A 24,766-nucleotide genomic window follows, 5' to 3' on the forward strand; every position below is an offset into this window, starting at 1 on the left:
TTTGAATGTGTTAAAATGATGTCGTTTCATACTCAAAACGACGTTATTTTAGGTGTTTCGAACCATTCGAACCATGATTTTTTTTTTTGATCAGCAAAGAAAAATTTCATTTAACAGCATGAAATTAAAGGTACAGGAAGATGACATGCATCGAGAGAGATTCGGAAGTATAAAAATACCCCTACTACTGCTATTCGCACCCATACAACCAACCCTTAAGCCTCTCGATTTTTTAAACAACCAAGTTAAGAAGAATTTAACTGAAAAATTAAACTACATGAATCCCCACATAATTATCCCACCAAAACCCCCAAAACAAACTAAATAGAAACTAAACAACACCCCAGCAGCCCCAACCACCCAAAACAAAATCTAGTCTAAGCTAGTCAACCCACCAAATCAAAGCAACAGACCACGCCTCTGCCAAGACCCACTCCACCTGCTGCTACAACTCCCAAAGCCCCACACCTCAGCTACTAGCTCACGCTACCCCTAGGCTGCTGCAACTCCCATCTCTCCATGCCCACACCGGCCGAGAATACTCCATAGCCACCACCGAGAAAACTCCATGCTTCAACACCCCTACTGCAACACAAGAAAACTCCAAGCTACTGCAACTCCGCTGCTGAAGACAGCTACACCCACTGCCAAGAAGACTCCAAGCTTCAACACCCACTGCCGATGACACCACACCCACAGATCACCACCCCCTGCTGAAAACACAACACCCACTGCCACCACACCCACATAACATCTCCCACCAGGTCACCAAACAAATGAAAGAAGATCACCCCTCAAACTCTTACACGAAATGGAGCGCTCGAGTGACAACCGGACAGAACAGGACGACCCCTCAAACTCTGAACCAGAATGCATCCCTCAAGCTCCAACTCGCCAAAAGCGCACGAATGAAATATCTGAACAACTGAGGACAAACCTGGACGGCCCCCGAAGAAGACCCTGGACAGCAAAGAAAGACACACCTAGGTGGAGAAAATAGGGGACTCAAGTTTATTGAACGAAAAAACTAACAGGCAAACCGAAACGAGCTAGGCCAGCCGATCGCCATAGCCAAAGGCGGCGGCCAACCGGCCAAAAAAGAGGCCGGGGAAGGAGGTTTTTAGAGAGAGAGAGAGAAAGGGAAGGAGGTTCTTCGAACCATGATTTTTTGGGACACCTATCGTTGTTGTATTAAAATTTCTGGCTTAGATTCTTGTCTTATCCATCTACTTTAATGCATTTTTATTATTTCGAGACTTTTGCCATGTATCTTACAAAAAGAAAAAATAAATTAATAAATTAATAAAATAAATATCATATTTAAATTATAATTATAATTATTTTTTATTATAAAAGTCAAAAAATTTATCCAAATTAACTTTTAGTTTTAGATTAAAATAATTAAAAAGTCAACAAACTAACTAAAAAATCTACTGTCAAACTATAACACTATTAAGAGTGCATTGAGTATAAAAGAATGGGACTATTTGGTTCCATTGTCAACTGATAACAAACTTTTAATATCAAGTTAAAATAATTAAAAAGTCAACAAGTTAATTCAAAAAATTTATTTTCAAATGATAACATAATTAAGAGTGCATTGGAGATAAAAGAATGAGACTGGTGTAATTTATGTTTACAGTTTATAAGATAAAAATAATTTAATTAAATTAAAAACTAATTGTTGAGAAGTAGGTGGAGAGGAGTATTTGGTTTTTGCTTTTTGATTTATAACTTTCAGCTTGCTAAAAGGTTTAAAAAAAAGTGATATGATTATCATAAATAAATATGTAAAGGGGATAAAAAGACTTGAACCGACATGGGATGGGGTACAAATGTTCTAGAAAGTTTTTTTTTTTTTTAAGTAATTTTTTTTAATGTCCACACCAAGCAAATTCCAGGAATCCGGCAGGTCCTTTATGGATGATTTACTTTGTAATTGCAATTGGCTCATCCCTATTGTCTGCTGGGAAGTTTATTTGCTGTTTCATCACTTCACTTTTCTTCTTTTTTATACTGCTAAAAACTGTATGCTTGTTCATTCATTATTGTTTGCTTGTTTCAGTCTATTCATTGTTGTTAATTTGTTTTTTTAACAAGGGTGAATTAATTTTGGAGAGTTTGAGATCATTATGTGGCAACGAACTCTTTCAATCCAGTCATGTTTCCCAGAAGGAAACTCTACTCCAAAGTCTGCCAGGAGCCAACCAAACTGTGCCAGAAGCCAACCGAGCTCGGCCAGAAGCCTTCCTTCAACAATTGAGATGCCACCCAAGAATTTAGCAACCACAGTGGTTCCACCACAGCCCTCCTCCCGGTCAGTTGTTTCGTTACAACTCCCTGACCGTACCAACACTGTGATTGCAGCATTTTCTAACATGGTTCCAAGTGAAGTTACATCCGGGCCTGCCTCTGCTTCTCTACTCACATCACCCCGTGGATTGCTAAGAGTCAGTAAGTATATTTTGGACACTTAGGCCTCGTTTGGCCTGCAACATTTTTGGTTTAAAAGTTAAAAAATTATTAAAAAAATTAAAAAGTCTATAACTTATATTAAAAAGTTAAAGATTTTTTTTTTCACTTTTTACATATCTTTTCGTAAAAAGTCATTTCAAACATACTAATTTTTTTTTATTCATATTTTTACTAAAAAATTAAAAAATTATTAAAATAACATATTTCCAAATGAAGCGTAACTGTATCTTTTTGGTTTGTTGTGTTTTTTAAAACAAATAGTAATAAAAAGATTGAAACTCTCATTCGTTTTAATATAAAAAAGGGAGAGGAAAATAAACCTGTATTTGTTAAAACTTGTGTTATATATTCGAAACTCGCATCCATGTTTAAGCATTATTATTTCATTGAGTCCATGCCATGCCCCCAGTAACTTGTTGGCCCCAAAACTTTTAATGGTTAAACTTAAGTTTCTGTTAATGGTGCTTATATGTCATATATTATTAACATGACAAAATGGTAAACCCAAGTTATTTAATAGCACCCCACTTAAATACGCAATGTCTTCATTATGCCTATGGCCCTTGTGGCCTAGTAACTTCTCTGGCTAGGGGATGTGAGACCTAATTCCACTCCCCTTATAATCTGAGGGGAAATGATACAGAATTTAAAGATAGAGTTTTAGGGGATGTGAGACCTAATTCCACTCCCCTTATAATCTGAGGGGAAATGATACAGAATTTTAAAGATAGAGTTTTAATTTGAGCTTTAATAACGTGACAAAACTAAAAAAAAAAAAAAACACAAACATCACAGCATAAGTGGAAATCAACTCATTAGAACTCTTCTAAAATTCTATATTTAGAACTCCCAATCTTTTTCCTAATCTGGGGAGTGGTTTGAGATGTTTTAAATAAGCGTATTTTTTGATTTTTTATAAAAAAAAATATGTAAAAAAGTAAAAAAAAAATGAGTAGAAAAATAGAGAGGGGATATTGATAAATATTGATAGATATTAATTGATGTGACCTAAATAAATATATTATGCCAAAAAAATACATTTTTTTAGTACATGCCAAACTCCTACTTAGGGCTGATTTGGCATCACCTACAAAAGTCAAAATATCATAAAACAAAAAAAACAAAAAAGTTTATACTTATGGGTTCAAAGAAAAAAATAAAAATAAATAAATAGTGCAGCTCAATGCTGCAGTACAATTCCTCCACATGCAGCGTGGCTCAATATAAGCCACACATTCCCATAGAAAACATAAATTGAAATGCACCGACACTGCTGCATGTATCAGTAGGGGTAATTTGGTAATTTTACTAGTTGATATTATATTTTATTACATATTTTTTCGTAAAAAGTCAAAAAAATTATCTCAAACATACATTTTTTTTTAATCTTTTTAACCAAAAAATCAAAAAATACACTTATATAATTTATCCCAAACAGCTCCTAAGTCTTCCCATTACAATCGTCTCCTCACAGGATCCACCGCGCTATTGTTCCATGTGTCTCCTACACTGTAAGGCTGGTCCCAAGTTTTTGGAGAGCCAAGCGAACCATTAAAATATAACTTTTCATATATAGCCGTTTGGCAGAACTGTGAGAAAGTGATTATAACTTATAGTCTAACAGCTTATAACTTATAACTGTGAACATAAATTAATTTTTGACTTATAAATTAAGCTTTTCCTCCCCACTCAAAGAATAAGTTGATTTTTGACTTACAAAAAATTATAAGTTGTATTGTTAAGCTAAACCAAACACATCAAAATAGCTTAAATTAAGCTAAAAGTGAAATAAGGTGAAAATAAACCTACCAAACAGGGCCATAATGACAAAAAACAAAAAAAAAAACTTTGCATAGGAAATGAAAAGTATTTACATTACTATAATTTACTTACATTAAAAAAAATATATGAAAAATTATAAGAACATAAAAAGACAGAAATATAATATTATTATTTTATAGTATAGCAAATTCAGTTTGTAAAAAAACTAAACGAATTAACTATCAACTAAATATTATTCTTCTTAGATGCAAAAGTACTAAATAAGAGAACACCCACAAAACAAAATTCACCAACAATGAAGACAATATCTGATCCAAACAAACAAAAGCATGACAAATCAAAATTAAGCAAGTCCTCAAATAAATCAATAAATAAGCAATGAAATCAATAATTAAAGAAAATAATACTAAATTAATAAGACATGTCCTCAACTAATGTATTTTTTTTTAAAAAAAAATAGTGAATTTACAAAAATAATTATGGTACATAAATAAGATTAAGGGCAAAAAAAAAAAGAGAGTGAGTGAGACAAAGAGAGAGATGCCTTGCCGATTGCTTCGGTTTCTCACAATTTCTTTGAGAGATTCGAACCCTTTGCAGCAAAGGAGAGACGTGGTGAGGAAGTGCTAAAGTAATAGAATTTCATTATTTACAACATTCGCCCAATATTTTTTGAAAAATGATCTAATAAAAGAGCTCTAATGACTTCTAATAGGAGTGAACCCCACTGTGATGTGATGTTTTGATTTTGGTTTTATTTTTTAAATTTTTTTTTATTCCCTACCACATCATTAGAGCTTAATTAGAACTCCAAAATTAGAGGAATGTATTATTGTTCATATTTTTTACATTCTAATTTAGAACCCCTAATTTTTTGGGGAGACAACGAGATTTGATCTCATGCCTCACGGAATCAAGACTCTGATACCTGTTAAATCACTAGTTGTACCAAAAGTCTAGAATATTACTAAATGGGCACAACAATATATCAAGCTAGCAGTAAGTATCATGATCACAAATCCATGACTTGATTCTTTATCCTCATATAACATTTGACAGGGACTAAAGCCACCATAAATCTTAGAATGTACGTGCCCCTGTACTAAGCGGCACTTAATGGTGATTGGGAAAAGGCCAAAGAATTTATCAGGTTGCATCCATCTGCACTATATGCTAGGATCACAAAGGGGCAAGAAACAGTTCTTCACATTGCAGCTGGAGCCAGACAGACCAAGTTTGTGGAAGAGTTAGTCAAATTGATGGACATGAAGGATTTGAAATTGCAAAACAAGCATGATAACACAGCGCTTTGTTTTGCTGCCGCATCAGGAAACACGAGAATTGCTGAGGTAATGGTGAAAAAGAACATTAACTTGCCAGCTGTGAGGGGTAGTAAGGGATTGACAGCAGTCCACATGGCTGCATTGTTAGATCACAGAGACATGGTGTTGTTTCTCTGCTCGATGACTAGGGATGAAGATCTAACAAAAGAAGATTTCATCGGCTTACTTGTTGCTACTATTAGTTCAGATTTGTATGGTAAGATGATATTATACATGCTTGTTTATTGTTTGCAGACTAGGTGATTAACCCTCTTGTTTTGTTTGCAGATGTCGCTCTTCACATACTTGATTGTCGACCAGGATTAGCAATTGAGCAAGATTCGAATGGGGAGACAGCCCTTCATGTTTTAGCTCGAAAAAGCTCGGCATTTTCTGCCAAAAGTGGGCTGGGAGTCTGGCATAGATTTATATATCCATGTTAGTTTCACTATTTCTTTGTAAATTTTTATAATTATAATTGATACATCATGCTGCTTTTAGACAACTCTACAATTTCACTATTCCATATAGTTATTGTGATTAGTGACCTATGTTACACGGACTCTTTGAAATTTCGGAGGTACCCGTGTCGACACGACACGACACGGGTACGGGTGCGGGATACGGCCGGGATACGGCTCATCACAAATGGATACGGCTATGTTTTGCCCTACATAGAGAAGCAACGAAATAGCCCTAAATACAGAAGAGAGGAAAGAGGAGAGAGCAAGAACCTGGTCGCCGACTTCTCTCTAGTCGCAGGCTTCGATCTCACCCCAATCGATCCTTCACTCTTGATCTCGTCTCCTGTTCTTTCGTCTCTCGATCTCCTCTTCTCTCGATGTCTCCTGTTCTGTCGTCTCTCGATCTCATCTTCTCTCGATCTCCTCTTCTCTCCCATACTGCTCTCGATCTCTCGATCTCCTCTTCTCTCCTGTACTGCTCTCGATCTCCTTTCGATCTACCATATCTGTCTATCTATTCGTATATCTATCTATCATTATAATAACTATAATAATATATAATAATAATAATAATAGTTAATAACTATTAATAGTTAATAATTATAATAATAACTATTATTATTATATATTATATATTTTATAATAATTATTATATAACATATAATATATTTATAAGATAATATATACTTATATATATTAATAAAAAATAAATAAATGCATGTATGTAAAATGAAATAAAAAAATTTAATTAGAACACATTGTTTAAAAAATATAATAAATAAATTAAATAATTAATGTATATTAAAATAAAAATATTATAAATATATATATATATATATATATATATAATATAACTCATCTTCATAGATTTTTATGTGTTATTTATATAATATAACTCATCTTCATATAATAAATATATATATATTTTTTAAATTATTTAACGTATCCCCGTACCCGTATCCAAATTTGGATACAAATTCACGTATCCTTAATTTTTAATTTTAAAGTGTCCGACTCCTAGATACGCACCCGCACCCGATACCCGTACCCGAGTCTATGTAACATAGTTAGTGACCCACTAGTGAACTGATTAGCTTAGCATGTTAGTAAATTTGATCACCAGCCAAAACAATTAAAGTCTATCTATTTTTTTTCTTAAAAGCGGTCCATGTGGGACAATTGAAGGAGTTTAGTTGCTGCTGCACCCAGACCCACAGCTTCTTCTATACTATGTCCAAGTACCAGAGTGGCAAAACCATCCACAGTTGTAACTGTCTCTTCTCTCTCTCTCTCTCTCTACACACACACACGCACACACACACACACACACACACACATATATATATATATATATATCTACCTTACATTGTTACACACACACATAAAATAAGTTAAGGCAAATTACACTGACCTTTCCTGAGCTTTAACGACATGGCTACAATTTGGAAAATAATATTTTGGAAACATAATCTTCTATTCACCAAATGTTGTGATTGGAATTGCAGTGAACTGCTTCTTCAGTAAACTACTTCAGCACGCAGAAGAAGTTTTTGGTATGCCACGCATTTTGTATCTTTTACCTACATTTTCAACAATCTATAGAGTGATTTACTTTTCCTCTGATGTTAGGTTTCAAGGTAGTTCATGACAAAAAAACTACTAGACATGCAATCTCTAGAGTTGGTGAAACGTTTCTGGGGACAAATATTGTTATTGGATGATGCACAGATTGGAAACATACTTAAAAGCCCTTCGCGACCATTATTTGTTGCTGCTGAGTTAGGAAATTTTGAGTTTGTATTTGAGCTCCTTCATTCTTACCCTGATCTAATTTGGAAGGTTGATGAGCAAAGTCGGAGCATTTTTCACATTGCTGTCATCCATTGCCAAGAAAAGATCTTCACCCTTATTTATGACATTGGAGCTCACAAAGATTTGATTACTGCTTATAAAGATTCAAACAATACCAACATGTTACACTTGGTTGGAAAATTGGCTCCATTCAATCGACTTAACATCGTCTCTGGTGCTGCACTTCAAATGCAACGAGAACTCTTGTGGTTTAAGGTAATTCTAAAGTTTTGTTCAATTCAACATTATATTTTGAATATATTGTATTTGATAGTAATGATAGTAAGGCGATTATGAAAAAAATTTAAAATATGAAAATTCACCAAGGGCAATTGTAAAAATTTTATGTGTTTATATTGTTTTATAAAAAATTAATATGAATGTGCTAAAATTTTCTTCAATTTGTGATTTGAAAGATTTAAATTATCTTTGTCAAATTATTGGAATTAAATTATAGATATTGACTTTGGTGGAAAAAAAAATCCTTATAGTATTCTTAGTACTTACTCATTGCCCCCGGTGAAAAGAAATAAATTATGGACCCCTTGCTAGTTTTCCTAGTTTGAACTTTTAGATGTGATCATTGCTAACTATTTAATTACCACCTTACTTAAGACTCATACATTTAATTGTGTAATGATTAAATTCTTTTCAATTTCAAAAGGAAGTGGAGAAGAATGTACGACCATATACAAGGAGATGAGAGACATGGAAGGTCGAACACCCCGAATGGTGTTCACCGAGGAGCACATGGGACTAGTGAAAGCCGGGGAAAGGTGGATGAAAGGCACTGCCTCATCATCCATGCTTGTCGCAGCACTTATCACCACAGTAATGTTTGCTGCTATTTTCACTGTCCCAGGAGGCAATAACAACAATGGCATCCCAAATTTTCTTCAAGCCAAGACATTCATGCTTTTCGCCATATCAGATGCATTTGCCTTGTTCTCCTCATTTACCGCTATACCAATGTTCTTGTCCATCCTCACTTCTCGCTATGCAGAAGAAGATTTCCTCGAGACCTTACTAAAGAGATTGATCATCGGTCTTACAACTCTCTTCTTCTCTATAGCATCCATGCTTGTAGCTTTTAGCGCAACGTTTTCATTGTACTTGGCCATCAACTAGCTTGGGTTGTCATTCCCGTGGCACTAATTGCTTGCATACCGGTAACATTATTTGCATTTTTGCAGTTCCCTCTGTTGGCCGATATGGTTAGTTCTACTTATGGGTCTAGAATTTTTGCTCGTCGTAACATAGATACTCTTTATTAGAGTTCAACAATGGATTGTTAGTTTGAATGTATAAGAATAGTTTGTAGGATGTACTAAAATATGTTGTTATTTTTTCATTATATATAGCAGTTACAATAGTATTTGTTCATTTTATCAATAAATGTGACAAGGCTATTCTTTTAAGATGTCATTTTCAATTTCATATGATTTGATTTATACTTCAATTTTTTAAACAGCTTACTTGAGTCTTGCAACTTGTATTTTTATGAAAATCAAACCAAATTTCACTCCTAGTTGTCTAACTTTCTTTCTGCAAATATATATTAATATATAGAAAAATATTATATCAACTAATAAATCTTATAAACTTTTCTTATAAATTTTCACTTCATTTAATTTTAAACTAGTATATTTTCAAAAACAATATTTGAGTTTCAATTTGTATTTTTTGGTTTTTCGTGAATTTTTTAAATATTTTTTTTTACTTTTTAGATCTACTTAAAAATACAAAATTTGTGAAAATATTTAAAAAAACACTAATTACAAAAAAAAAATGTACATTTTTATTTTTGTATTTATTGAATTCTTTTTAAATTTGTTTACAATTTGTTTACAATACGTTATTTTTATTTTTATGTTTTAAGTACATTTAGATGAGAAAATTAGTCTAAGGTCCCTTTCCTATTTTTAGTAATGGAAGCAGTTCATAATATTATTTTGTAATGTCTAAAATCCCTCATTTCCACATCCATATATCACAAAAAAATTTAACTCTCTCAAATCAAATCTCATTTTACTCACTCTCTCTCTCTCTCTCAAGATTTGTTTGGGATGTGGGTTGACTTTTTGACTATTTTAATCTGGGGCTAAAAAGTTTCGTTTGAAATAAAATTTTTAATTTTTTATAATTTTAAGAGAGAAAAAATAAAATGATTATGATTTAAATGTGATATTTTATCTTATTAAATTAAAAAATCTATTTTACTTTTTTATAACTATTTTAATCAAAAAAAAATCCCATTTGTGATCAAGTCTTCCAAACCCAATAATAATCTCATGATTCCACAACCCCACACCCCAGAAAAGCACACAAAAGTTTATAAGAAACGACAAAAACAGAACATTATTTGAATTATTATGTGCTTTCTCTGTCCCCTCCAAAGCTCCGATAAAGCTATACGATTCTCAGATATGTATAGCCAATATGCTCGCTTTTATCAACAATGATAGTCAGTGTCCCTAAAAAAAGAACAAGTCTAAACCAGCACTTGAAACCAATATTATAGAAAAAAAAATCAATAGGCAAAGGCTTTTTTGTTCTTGATTTGCACAATCACTGTAGTCCCTCTTCAATAAAAGACAACCCTTAAAAGCAATCAATTTGATTTGAACTTTCCTATTACCAATAGACCCCAAAGTGTAGAGAGAAATTGCACTGAATATTTCAAATACGGTTAATGGAAACTTCGGATGGTCTTTGAAGTTTATGATTAGTTGGCTATTATGTGAATTGTTGATTTATTTTGATAGGTATAAATTTTAGAGTAGAATTAGAGAAGCTAAGACACAGATTTTCTTCATAGAGAAATTTATGAAGAAAGTCAGAGAAATTCTCTTTGAACAAAGTCAGAAAAATTTTAATTTTCTTTAAACAAAGTCAGAGAAATTTGTGAATAAAGCTAAAGAAATTTTAATTTTCTCTGGTTTGAATCTAGAGTAATTCTCTGCACGTAATGAGGCAAATTTCTCTGGTTTGGGGAGAATTTCTCTGGGAAGTCCAGAGAAATTTTGGTTTCAGAAAAATTTTCTGAATTGAATTTTCTCTAGATCGATTTGAAAAACCTTAGACATTATGAAAATATTGAATGTCCTTTATACTATAAAATCTTAATACCAGAAACTCTAAAAAAAAAAAAAATCCCCTATTTAGATTAGGTATATTTAAAAAATAATTTTTTAACTAAAATATAATTTTTTATATTAAAAATAATAAAATAAAATAAAAATGTCGTAATCTGTTTGATTTGAATTTTTAAAAGTAATTTTTTGAGTTTTCAATTTATTTATGTTTTTGTTCGTAGTGAAATTTTTAAATATTTTAATTAATTTTAATTATTATATTTTTTAGATCTACTTAATCTAAATACACTTAAAAATTAAAATATTGTGAAGAAATAAATACAAAAAAAAAAATAAGAAAATGTATTGAATTTTTGTATGTATTGGGTTTATCTCATGTTCATATGTCAATGTGAGAGAAGTTGTGGGGCCCGTAAGGTGTTTATTTTATAATATTCTTAATGTATCATTCACAAGAAAAATAGTTCAACCTAATAATCGCAATATTTTTATTTTATCATATTTGCCTCTAAAAAAATAAATAGTATATTTTCAATAATCGTAACGTTTTTATTTTATTATATTTGTTTCCAAAAAAATATATGGCAAATATATTTTAAAAAATAGACCATCTAATTGTTAGCGGTGGTGCTACATGCACTAATTAATATACTAACCAGTGTACCAACACTAGTTATGACATTATTATTGACCTCACTCATTAATCACATTACAAATACCAAAAACCTCTTAAATTATGTGGGTGTTTGGGAAGTAATTTTTTTAGATTTTTTAGTTTTTTGACTATTTTAGTAAGTTATTTTAATTTTTGTGTTTGGGCAATTGGGTTAAATTTTTGAGTTGATTGTTGTATTAAAAAATATGTTTGAAATGATGTGTAAGATTGAAATGACAAATTTGTCCATAATCTTATTTTTTCCAAAATTAATCTATAGGGGTAAAATGGTCATTTAACTATCTAAAGCCTACACTGTGTTGGCGACAGTGTAGGCTGTCTGCTGCTGTGAGGTGTTGTTTTTCATATATATATATATATATATATATATTTTTTTTTTTTTTTTTTTTAATTTTTTGAAATCAATGGGATAGGTGAGGCTAAAAGACTTTTTTTTCATTTGAGGCTAAAATAACCTATCTCAATGGTTCCCAAACACTGCTTATGTCACATCATCAATTGGTACACTAGTTAACATTATTCAATTTCTAGATACAAACACGATAAAATAAAAATGTTATAATTATTAAATTGACCTAATCTTTTTCATGAATGATATACATTGAGATATTTATAAAATAAAAAATTTATATCATCAAAACGGGATTCATAATGAGTTCTATGGGTCTCTTAAATTCTTTTATGTTAAGATATGAAGATGACATAAACTCAATTTTTTTTTTTATATTTAGTGAATTTTTAAATTTTTTTTAGTCTACAATTTTTATACGTAAATCTAAAAAATAAAATAAATAAATTAAAAAATTAATTTTGTAAAATCCAAAGCAAACAGAATCAAACAAACAGTGTGACACTCGGAAGCTCCACTCATTTTTCAACACAAAGTGAGAAGAGTTTGAGTTTGAGTCGTTCTCTGCTGGCCAGCTAGTGATAGAAATTACGCGGAGATATCGTACCCCCCTTTCAAAACCAACAATGGATTCCCAGAAGTCTTCATTCCCTCCTTTCGGCCTTGTAATTTCTGTGCATTTCACTCCTCACTCACTCTTCTTTGTCATTAACTCAAATTCACGACTCTGCTTCCAACAACCAAACCAATTATACATTTCTTTCTTTATATGTATGTGTACATATATATATATATATATATGTAGATTCTGTTGTTGTATTTTCTATTTCAAACTCTGCAACTAGAGAACTAATAACTTGAATTCTGTTTCCTCTGCCTCAACTTCAGGGTCTGTGTTCCGTACAATTCCCCAAACTGCACAGTCTTGGATCTGCTGGGTCTCTCCCCAGGTATTTATTACCTTTTATTTTTCAATTCTTTAATTGGGTTCTTTCTCTTTTGATGGGATTTAAACTGTGTTGTGCTGTGCAAATACTTTGATATATCCATCTAGCGTTGGGTTTCAAGTTTAAATCTGAACTTGGACAGAACTTGATGGCCGGTATACCCACCCAAAACCACCCTCCTCATTTATAAGTGAATGGGAAATTGACGTCGTTTTCGAGTTTATGGAATTGGACATTTAAAGATTTAAATGTGGGTTTCATTGTAAATCTAGTCCCACATTGAAACTTGAAGATAACTTATGTGTATATATAAGTTCTAGGTGACAACACTTGGGTTGGGCCCCAAGGGGCACCCCAAGTTTGTAAAAAGGAGGAATTATGGACAAAATGAACCTTAGCTCAAACCACTACACACGCGCACCGCCGCCCTCCGGCCGAATTGTGCCGGGTGTAGGTCGGGTCGGTTTTTATATTAATTTTTTAGACAAAATTCATTTGAATTTTTTTTCTAAAAATTATTGCGGGAAATTAATTCAAATTTGAATTCAAAATTTCCGTCCAAACTGTGCCCGATTTTTAGTCCATTTTCCAGCAGTTCAACAGATTCAAACTGTTTACAGATTACCCGAACAGATCCAAACTGCTAGGCAGTTATCTATCATAAACTGCCAGCAGTTACAGATTGAAACTACCACTGAATCTGTTTGAATTTCAAAACTGAATCTGTCTAGTTTTTTTGCACCTGTTCATGTTCAAAATCGGACCTATTCGGGTCTGTTTTTATACCTATAAATATCTACCATTTCCAGCAGTCTTGGAATTGAAAAAACAGTCTGAAAAATACACTTTTGTTGTCTAGACTTTTATCTCTGTTTGTATGTTCTTCATATCATTTTAGGAAAAAATTAAAGAGAGTATAGAACACAAGGTTTTAGTTTGCCGGACAAATTTGTTTAGAGTGCTATTACAAATTTGTGAAGATCATTGTATCCTGGGAGATAGACGCCATTAGTCCGTAAGCACCGTAGCGGGGCGAATCTGTCTTAAGGATAGAGTGTCATACATTCAACTTGATCTTTTAAATATTCATTCGGTTCAATAAAATAAATTCGGTACGTTATTTATTTTATTTGTTTGATTTTGTTTTAATTTATTTATTGTACACAGAAGATTTTTCCAACAATCTTAAGACAGATTCGAATTATTCTGTTCACAGAATTTTTCGTTTGTTTCCCATTCTGTTTCTTCTTCTTACAGAAATTATTTTCTGTGATTTACAAAATAATATTCTAGTTGGAAAACAAATAGTAGTAATATACTGTTTGATAGATAGTAGTAATATACTGTCTCTTTTCTTTGACAACTAGTAGTAATATACTGGTGTCATTAACAATTCAGAATATTTATTTGTGAAATTTTGTCAGAAATTAATTTTGGTTTTCAAAAATTATTTCTGAGTTACATTAATTAAAATTATCAATATTTTAATTTTTGAAGTGTTGTAGAAATATTTTTCTGTGTGGAATTAATTTGATTAAATAAATTTTTTATTTTCAAATTAATTGGAAATAAAATTTATATTTTTTGTTTCTTTTATTTTTTATAGAAATTTAATTTTCTGTATGGAATTAATTTGTTTAAATATAATTTTATTTTCTTTTCAAATTAATTGGAAATAAAAACCACAATTCTTGTTTCTTTTATTTTTATAGAATTTAATTATGTGGTTTTGGTTTAAATTTTCTGTGTAGTACAAAATTCTAATTCTAATTGTGTTTTATAATTTAGAATTCATGGCTACTGAAACTAGTCAAACTAATGTTCAAACCAGTACTGGTATGGTGATTGCCATTGCGCCTACCTCTCCTTATGTTGGGACTGTACCAGCGAATCATGGTAAAAAGTCGGAGAAGTTCTTAGGAACTGATTTTTGCAAAGGCAAAATAAGATCAAGTAAGAAGGTAAAATTTTCAATGGTGTAGATGCCATAAATCTTTTTGCAGTTGTTTCCGAGGCAAACCTTGTCGGAAATCCTAAAGAGTTGTGGGTGGACACTGGTGCTACTTGCCACATCTGTGCCGACAAAAAGATGTTCACATCTTATACAGTGGTGGACAATGGTGAACAACTTTTTATGGGCAACTCTTCGACTTCTAAAGTTAAAAGACAAGGAAAGATTATTGTAAAGATAACATCTGGAAATGAACTCACTCTCAACAATGTGCTGCATGTACCGGACATTCGTAAGAATCTTGTTTCTGGATCTTTATTGAGTAAAAATGGGTTTAGGCTGGTTTTTGAAAGTGACAAGTTTGTACTTACCAAAAACGGGATGTATGTAGGGGAATGTTACATGTCTGATAGCCTTTTCAAAATGAATGTAATGACTGTTGTACCCTCTAGTATTAATAAGATACATCTTCTTATTACTTGCTTGAGTCTTCATATTTATGGCATGGTAGAGTTGGACATGTTAATTATGGATCTTTGCGTAGATTAATTAATATGGAATGTTTACCTAAATTTGACATTGATCCAAATCATAAATGTGAAATTTGCGTTGAGGCAAAATTATCCAAAACTTCTTTTCATTCAATTGAAAGAAGTTCGGAACCACTTGAATTAATTCATAGTGACATTTGTGATTTTAAATCAATTCAAACAAGAGGTGGGAAAAAGTATTTTATCACTTTTATAGATGACTATACTAGATATAGTTCTGCTTATTTAATTCGAACAATGGTTGAAACTTTGGAAACTTTCATTCAATATAAGAATTAAGTTGAAAATCAACTTGGTAAGAAAATCAAGAAACTTAGAAGTGATAGAGGTAGTGAATATGAATCACCTTTTGGTGAATTTTGTAAAGAACATGGAATAATTCATCAAACCATAGCTCCTTACTCACCTCAGCAAAATGGAATTGCTAAAAGAAAAAATAGGACTTTAAAAGAAATGATGAATGCCATGTTAATAAGTTTTGGATTACCTCAGAACTTGTGGGGAGAAATAATACTTTCTGCTAATTATATACTTAATAAAGTACTCTGAAAAAAAGTGACCTTATGAATTGTGACATAGAAGAGTACCATCATACAAATACTTAAAAGTGTGGGGGTGTTTGGCTAAAGTGGCTATTCTTAGTCCTAAAAAGACTAATGGCTGGTTTGGCCACTTACAAAAAAATCAAAAAGTTAAAAAGTTACCAAAAAAATTAAAAAATTATCACTATTCACCAAAAAAAAAATATAAAAAAATATTTTCATACTAATTGTAAGACAACTCACTTTGACGGAAGGCAGTTGTGCTTGACTTTAGTGAGGATAAATTACACAAGCGGAGGCAAGCTTAAGGACTGTGTTGTTCGACCCGTGGGGACCATCACGGGTCCCGTTTTGATAATTCGAACCGTTAATGTGTAGAACTCGTTGAGTACTATGTGTATTTAAAAAATCACGTTGATCAGATATCGCTAACTATATGATCAAATCAATTTTGTATAAAAAAATGGATGGTGTTATAATTAACGGTTGAAAAAAAAAAAACTAATCCGATCAGATAGCTATCGATATTAAATCAACATGATTTTTTACAAGCAGATAGTACTCGATGAGTTCTACACATTGAATGGTTCCGATTAGCAAAAAAGGACCCGTGGTGGGCCCCGATGGGCCGAACAACACCGTCCAATTTATGGCCGAAAAGGAGAGAATCAACTCCTCCCCTACACTCTGCCACGTTGCCTCTTATGCTACCGACCGTACGACTTATTCCATTACTAACTTCTCCTATATACTTATTTATACAATTTTTTAATACACATTTTTCCATAAAAAATCAAAAAGTTAACCTAAACATTCATATTTTTTTCCTTAATTTTTTAGTTCAAAAAGACAAAAAGTGTACTTATTTAGGACACTCCAAACAACCCCCAGGATAGGTCCTAAAACAGTTGATTGCATTTTCATTAGTTATGCCAAGAATAGTAGTGTATATCGATTTTTGATTTATAAATCAAAACATACCGAAATGCATGTAAATACTATTATTGAGTCTCGGAATGCATCATTCTTTGAACATGTATTTCCAAATAAGACTGGATAAGAGACTAGTACTAATAAAGATCTTTTGATACTATTACTAGTAATGATCAAGAACAAGATCAAGATCAAGAGCAAGAGATAGATCAAAATGAGGAAGAGGAACTTAGGCGTAGTAAACATGCTAGAACCTCAAAATCTTTTGGTTCAGATTTTCTAACATATTTGTTAGAAAATGAGCCTTTAACTTTTAAAGAGGCTATGTCCAGTCTTGAAGCTCCTTTATGGAAAGAAACTGTCAATAGTAAAGTTGAATCCATTTTGCAAAATCACACTTGGGAATTGGTAAATTTATCACCAGGTTGTAAACCTCTTGGATATAAGTGAATTTTCAAAAGAAAAATGAAAACGGATGGATCAATTGAAAAATACAAGGCAAGACTTGTGGTCAAAGGTTTTAGACAAAAAGAAGATATTGATTACTTTGACACATACTCACCGGTTACTAGAATAACATCCATTAGAATGCTAATTGCCATTGCATCTCTATACAATCTAGAAATTCATCAAATAGATATGAAAACCGCTTTCTTAAATGGTGAGTTAGATGAAGAAAATTTACATGGAACAACCAAAAGGTTTTTCTATTCCAAGAAAAGAAAAGAAAGTGTGTAAATTGGTTAAATCATTATATGGTTTAAAACAAGCGCCAAAGCAATGGCATGAGAAATTAAACAAGGCAATAATGTCAAATGGATTTAAAATTAATGAGTGTGACAAATGTGTTTATATTAAAAATACAGACAAAGGTTATGTCATTGTATGCCTTTATGCGGATGATATGCTCATCATAGGTAGTAATAATAACATGATTAAATCTACCAAGAAAATGTTAGATAAACATTTTGACAGGAAAGACATGGGCATTGCTGATGTAATTCTTGGTATGAAAATTACCAAAACATATAAGGATATGCTTTGTCACAATCTCATTAATTGAGAAATACTTGACAAATTCAGTAAAGATAATGATCATTTTGCTAGAACACCTGTGAATGTTAATTTGTTTCTTTCTAAGAATGTACTGGAAAGTATTTTTCAATTAGAGTATGCCCAAATTATTGGAAACTTAATGTACTTGATGAACTGCACTCGCCCAGATATAGCTTATACAGTAAGTAAATTAAGTAGATATACGAGTAATTTGGGAGTAGAACACTGGAAAGCAATTATAAGTGTTCTAAGATATCTCCGATTTACTCGTAACATTGGGCTGAATTACACTAGATATCCAGCAGTACTTGAAGGTTACTGTAATGCAAACTAGATATCAGATACTAAAGACTCAAATCTACTAGTGGGTATGTCTTTACTCTTGGTAGGGCGGTTGTATCTTGGAAATCTTCCAACCAGACTTCCATTGCTAGGTCTACTATGGAATCAGAATTCATAACTTTAGATAAAGCTGGGAAAGAAGCAGTATGGCTTTGCCACTTCCTTGAAGATATTCTAATATGGCCAAAACCGATGCCTGCTATATGCATACATTGCGATAGTCAATTAGCAATTGGTAGAGCACAGAGTCATTTGTATAACGGTAAGTCACAACACATTCGTCGTTGACATAACACCGTGAGACAACTACTCTCTAATAGAATTATTTCCATTGAATATGTGAAGTCTAAAGACAACATAGCAGATCCACTAACCAAATGGTTAGCAAGAGAGTTAGTTGAGAATTCATCGAGGGAAATGAGACTTAAGCCTATTAAATAAGAGTTACCACAACGACAACCCAACCTAGTTAACTGGAGATCCCAAGATCTAGGTTTAAAGGGACAACCGAATTGTGTATGACTCAGAAGGATCACTGGGCAATCAAACTCCTACCCATTTCTATGATGAAATGTGATGTCTGCAGTGTTTTAGGTTAAGTAATACTTTTAATGGTTCTTATATCTAGGTATACCTAGTGGAGTATGGCATGATACTCTTCATAAGACTCACCTACATGAGTGTGAACTGGGCCGGTTCTATGAGATTTGTGAAGGGCTACAATTCTCTAGAGCACTCCTGAAAGACCAGGTTGTTCAGGGCCAAAATGAAAACAACTGTGAGAACTAAACTATGTTTGGAGATATACTGTGTGAGTTCTATTGTCTTAGTTTACACTAACGGCTGAATAATTCAAGACATCATGTTCACCGGTTAGCTAGTAAATCCGATAGTGTCTCACAAGGGAAGGTTCAAAGCCAAAAGCTACCTATCATTTGCAGAATATTTTTAATTTCTATACTCTTTGTAATTAGATCATGTTGTTTCATTTTCTCTCCATCAAATTCCATTCATGTGGGGGATTGTTGGAAAAATTAGTTTTATAAGGCTTATTTTGGGCCAACTTTGAGCCCAAAATTGAGTGGGCCCCAAATGTCTTTTGGGGTGGGTCTGAAGAGGTGACGTATTCCTTGCTACATGGAAAGTCACACGGTGAAGGCGGTTTGTCAAAACCATTTATGAGTGAATGGAAAGTTGACGTTGTTTTCGAGTTTGGGGAATTGGACATTTAAAGATTTAAATGTGGGTTGCATTGTAAATCTAGTCCCATATTGAAACTTGAAGAGAACTTATGTGTGTGTATAAGTTCTAGATAACAACACTTGGGTTGGGCCCTAAGGGGCACCCCAAGTTTGTAGAAGGGAGGAGTTATGGACAAAATGAACCTTAGCTTAAACACCACACACACGCGTGCGCCGCCGTCGTTGTTCGACCGGCCGAGCCATGCCGGGCGTCGATGTGGGTTGTGGGTCGAGTCGATTCTTATATTACTTTTTTGGACAAAATTCATTTGAATTTTTTTTCTAAAAATTATTGTGGAAAATTGATTTAAATTTGAATTCAAAATTTCTGTCCAAACTGTACCCGGTTTTTAGTCCATTTTCTAGCAGTTCAACAGATTCAAACTGTTTACAAATTACCCGAACAGATCCAAACTGCTAGGCAGTTATCTGTCCTAACTGCCTGCAGTTACAGATTGAAACTGCCATTGAATCTGTTTGAATTTCAAAACTGAATCTATCCAGTTTTTTGCACCTGTTCATGTTCAAAATCATACATGTTCAAGTCTGTTTTTGTGCCTATAAATATCTGCCATTTCCAGCCATCTTCATATTGAAAAAACAATATGAAAAATACACTTTTGTTGTGAAGAATTTTATCTCTGTTTGTATTTTGTTCATATCATTTAGGAAAAAATTAAAGAGAGTATAGAACACAAGATTTTAGTTCGCCGGACAAATTTGTTTGGAGTGCTACTACAAATTTGTGAACATCATTGTATCTTGGGAGATAGACGCCTTTAGTCCATAAGCATCATAACAAGGTAAATCTATCTTAAGGACAGAGTGTTACACACTCAACCTGATCTTTTAAATATTTATTTGCTTCAATAAAATAACTTTGGTACGTTATTTATTTTATTTGTTTCATTTTGTTTCAATTTATTTATTGTACACAGAAGATTGTTGTAACAACAACAGAAAAGATAAGCATGTTCTGTTTTGTTTTGTATTTTTTCAAAAAATTCCATTATGTTTGGTTTCGTTTTCAGAATCTGTTTCCTAAAATTCTTTCAGGAACTATTTGTTGCACCAATAAAATAAATAAATAAAATAAAAAAGAAAAAAATATAAATTGATGAGTGCAATGTGAAATGACTTTGGTGACGAATTGTGTGTAAAGATTTTGTTTGAATAGTATTTTCCAACAATTATATATAGGTCCAATGGAACCATGTAGTGAATGTCAATAAAAAACAACTATATGGCGTAAGCTATATTTCCGTAAGACGAACAAGCATTCGAATTGAGAAGGTTCCATGTTCGAATGAAAGATGTCCACGTTCAAATCGACCCTATGGGCTTTCCACAGGCTTATTTTGATGGGTTTACCACAGCCTTATTTTGATGATACATTTGTTCGTCTTTTGGACCCTTGTGTGCCATCAATGAAATAAATCAGATTGATTCAATAATAGTAAGCGCTAGTAGTTGAGCACGCGATATTTTTTTTTTTTTAAATATTTGATGGTATAACGTTTATTATAAAAGAATGATTTTGATTTTAATTTTAATTTTAATTTAAAATTAAAATTAAAATTAAAATTAAAGTATGATTTTAATTATTTATTTTGATAATATTGACACTATCGTTCTATAAAATTGTTACTGGAATATTTGTATATATTAATTTTAGTTAAATTGTTTGTGTATTTTGATAATTTTAGTTCTATTGTATTAAAAAAGTATATTTATCATATAATAATTTTGTATGATATATATTAAATTATAAAATAGTAAAATAAATACTCATTTTGATATTAAAAATAATAGTTAAATTAGAAGAAGAATTAGTAACATAAAATTAAAAGTAATTCTAACTATTTAATTTTCTTTTATATTCATTTGGAAAATAAAAATATGTAGAAATAGAAATTATATAAAATTTATTAAAAAAATTAAATATAAATATGTTGTAGTTGGATTATGATTTTATTTAATATATATATATTAAATTATAAGATTGTAAAATAAACACTCTTAATTAAATTAAAATATTAACTATATAAAATAAATTCAACAATGACTAACTAAGAAAGAATCACATAACAATATCTAAACCTAAAAAGAAAAAATAATGAAAACATCCAAATGATAAATACAACTGAGTGCGTGAAGAGATTAATCACCTGTAATATGATATCAAAAAATAAAAGAATTTATTGTTCAACAATTGAAAAAGTAACTCAAGCATTAAATCCAAACTTTAGAGGTTCCTCGAGAGTATCATTGTTGTGCAGTTTTTTTTTTTTTTTTTTTCCTGTGAGTGTTGATTATATAAAATAATGTAGGGAATGAAGAATAATTTCATATATATAATCACTATAAAATTTAAATGACAAATCCATAATGTAAAATAATATAGAATTGGTATTGGATATAGAATAATGAATGGGAAAATAAGAAGAAAAAAAAAAAGAAGCAATTTAGCATTAAAAAAATATATCCTAATAATACAATTGAAAGAATTAAGAAGAAAAACATGAAATCTAAAATTGGTATTGGGTTTTCGGATTATTTCAATTTATCAAAATATATGGAAAAAATATATTTGTCAAATAAAGTCTATATAAAATAGGTAAAGTCTATGAAGCACAGACACCTCTTCGAGGGTTACGTATCAGTGTTAGGACATGTGGTGGACGGGTGTCCGACACGTCACAAAAAGTGTCCTTTTTTTATTTTTATTTTTTTTGTAGCCGGACACGTTTCTGACACCATGGGGTCAAAAACAAGATTTTTGAAACTTCAAGTGGGGGTCAATTTGTAAAAACAAAAATTGAAGAAATCAAACCAAGCCCTAACCTTGAATTCGAATAGAAAGAGGAGAAGAGGCTCAGAGAAGGCTGTAGGCAACTCATTGCTCTTGCGAAGGTATGTTCTTCTTTCGATCTTCTTCTTCTGATCTTCTTCTTCTTTCGATCTTCTTCTGCTTTTTGGGCTATGTATGTCAGTCGCTCTCTCTCTCTCTCTCTTTCTCGATTTGCTCTCTCAATTTCTTCTTCTTTCGATCTTCTTCTTTTTCTTTGACTTCTCTCTCTCTCTCAATCTCTCTGTTTTGTTTTTTCTTTTTCTTTTTATATGTTGAGTCAGTCTCTCTCGTTCTCTCTCTGTGATATTCTTTGTTATATTGTTATTTTTTTCTTTTTTTTTTTGTGTGACTTTTCTCTCTATCTCTATTATTTATTTATATTCTTTTTTTGTTTATTTATTATTTATTTATATTCTTTTTCGATTGATTAGTTTATTTATTTATTTATTTTCTCTGCCTTTTAATTTTTTTTGTTCATAATTTTATGACATAAAATAAATAAATTTAATTATATATATTGAACGTGTCCCCGGCGTGTCATGTATCCCAATTTTTGAAAATTTACATGTCTGCGTGTCCGTGTCCGTGTCGTGTCACGTGTCCATATATGTGCTTCATAGGATAAAGTTAGTATAATTTAAATTAGGTTTGGATTTGTATAAAATTCTATATGTAATTAAGAAAATATGTACTAGCGTGGCTCTCCTTGGGAAAAAAGAAAAGAAAAGTAAGCCCTTATAATGTGCTACTTAAGCATAAAAAATACACTACTTTAATTTTATATATATATATATGATGTGATTTCATCATATTTATCTTTAAAAAAATAGGCCGTCTATTTTCATGTGGCCACAATTATTGGATCAATTCTGATTTTTTCATGAATTATCTACTCATAGAGTCCAAAAATATGAATAGTTTGGAATATCAAATTTCGGGCTTGTGGTGAGCCCAATGGACCGAACTGGATGGGTCTAGTCCTCTCCCCAAATGGAGAGAAGTTGGATTCATTCTGTATTATTTTTCTCCTTTTGGTAAATGAGAAGCCCTGTATTTACCTATTGAACTCTGGGTCAGTATGAATTGTCAACTCAGGCCCATTATCATAATGGTAAATGAAAGGATTTTAATGTTGGTGATCCTTGTGTTGTATATCCTTGACACCATGCTTTATCTAATTTAGAAAAATGTACTTATCGTGTCACGTCTGTTTCATATGCTGAAGAGCGGGTATGACATCAAACAAGTTTGCTCTATCACGATTTGGAAGGAGTCTCTCTTTTGAATCTTGTTTCCCATAAGCAAAGTTTGCAGAAGCGAAGGCCTTGTTTGATTTGTTTTTCAGAAATGTTTTTGGGAAAAATTCTCTATAAATAAATTTTCAAGAGTAATCAAACCAAACAAATTTTTTCAAAAAAAATTCAAAATTTTGTTTGGTTACCTACTTTCCAAAATCACTCTCTCTCATACACATCAAATCAATCACTCTTTTTAAAACTCTCTCTCCAAAACAATTTTCCAAAACCATTTCTGAAAAAAGACAAACCAAACAAGTTTTCGTACTTTTTATCTAAAAAACTACTCTACAAACACAAACCGAAGTCTCCTGAGCATAATGATACTAGAATAAGCATTAAATGCTCTTACAATGAATTATATAACGAGGACAACATCTCGCCACGCGAAGTTGACCATGAGATTTCACCAGTTTCCCATAGTGGTAAACTCTCTGTTCCAGCAGTGCCACCAGAAATAAGTGATTTATACCCATCGATTTCCCACTCGCAGAACTCTAATCCTGGTGTTCAAGTGCTTCAAATAGATTCAAACTTGGCCACTGTTCGACAAGTGGGAGGAAGTGGTACCCATGTCAGTTTAAATCATTCCATGAGACAAATTGATCCTGGCTATCCTCTGATGAGTGAAAGCACTGACTTTGAGGCGGCAGATAGCTGCACTAATTTTCCACTAGCCACAGTGCCTTATTCAGATGGAATTTCTGGTAAGTTCTTTGAGGATTATTTGGGCTTTCAGAACATGATGAACATTCTTCGTGCATGATTCATGTTGGATAAAATGCTTCTTTGACATTTTTTTTTTTGGATAAATAAAATGCTTCTTTGACACTGTTTTGCATTGTGGGAACATTGTTTGTTGGAATGTCAAGCCTAAGAATGTGGGTTCAAGTGGGTTCAAGTCTAAGGACATCCACTTTGTACAAGTAATGCCAGAAGTTAAAAGTCTGTACCCTGTACCCAATTCATCCCTCCTAGCTACCAACTTTGACTAATGGATTTTTAATGTCTTTTGATTTTCTTGTGCAGAATTTAGTTAAGGT

At 32.0% G+C, this 24,766-nt stretch overlaps 2 protein-coding genes and 1 long non-coding RNA gene across 3 annotated transcripts; all 3 read left to right on the forward strand.

Annotated features, from left to right (window-relative positions):
- Positions 1-1,819: 1,819 nt before the first annotated feature.
- LOC114284947 (uncharacterized) lies at positions 1,820-9,333 on the forward strand. The gene is made up of 7 exons (XM_082888777.1): positions 1,820-2,454; positions 5,317-5,796; positions 5,868-6,017; positions 7,206-7,310; positions 7,549-7,596; positions 7,673-8,110; positions 8,510-9,333. Exons 6-7 carry the CDS (start codon positions 7,688-7,690, stop codon positions 9,020-9,022), a joined length of 936 nt encoding a protein of 311 aa, XP_082744903.1. The 5' UTR covers positions 1,820-2,454; positions 5,317-5,796; positions 5,868-6,017; positions 7,206-7,310; positions 7,549-7,596; positions 7,673-7,687; the 3' UTR covers positions 9,023-9,333.
- Positions 5,517-6,022, forward strand: LOC145799239 (uncharacterized). The gene is made up of 2 exons (XM_082888776.1): positions 5,517-5,796; positions 5,868-6,022. Exons 1-2 carry the CDS (start codon positions 5,517-5,519, stop codon positions 6,020-6,022), a joined length of 435 nt encoding a protein of 144 aa, XP_082744902.1.
- Positions 9,334-12,555: 3,222 nt separating the features above from the next.
- Positions 12,556-15,379, forward strand: LOC145798482 (uncharacterized). Its single transcript, XR_014339372.1, has 3 exons — positions 12,556-12,785; positions 12,903-12,964; positions 14,750-15,379. It is a non-coding gene; the product is annotated as an uncharacterized LOC145798482 (long non-coding RNA).
- Positions 15,380-24,766: the final 9,387 nt, after the last annotated feature.

The sequence above is a fragment of the Camellia sinensis genome, chromosome 9, assembly GCF_055761805.1.
Source record: "Camellia sinensis isolate YWXY chromosome 9, ASM5576180v1, whole genome shotgun sequence".
NCBI lineage: Eukaryota > Viridiplantae > Streptophyta > Magnoliopsida > Ericales > Theaceae > Camellia > Camellia sinensis.

Bases quoted from the DNA above. Each gene is read 5' to 3' on its own strand.
- LOC114284947 (XM_082888777.1), top strand. From the start codon at position 7,688: ATGACAAAAAAACTACTAGACATGCAATCTCTAGAGTTGGTGAAACGT. The intron at 8,111-8,509 runs GTAATTCTAAAG...ACCTTACTTAAG, and splicing joins GAGAACTCTTGTGGTTTAAG to ACTCATACATTTAATTGTGT.
- LOC145799239 (XM_082888776.1), top strand. From the start codon at position 5,517: ATGGACATGAAGGATTTGAAATTGCAAAACAAGCATGATAACACAGCG. The intron at 5,797-5,867 runs GTAAGATGATAT...TTTTGTTTGCAG, and splicing joins TATTAGTTCAGATTTGTATG to ATGTCGCTCTTCACATACTT.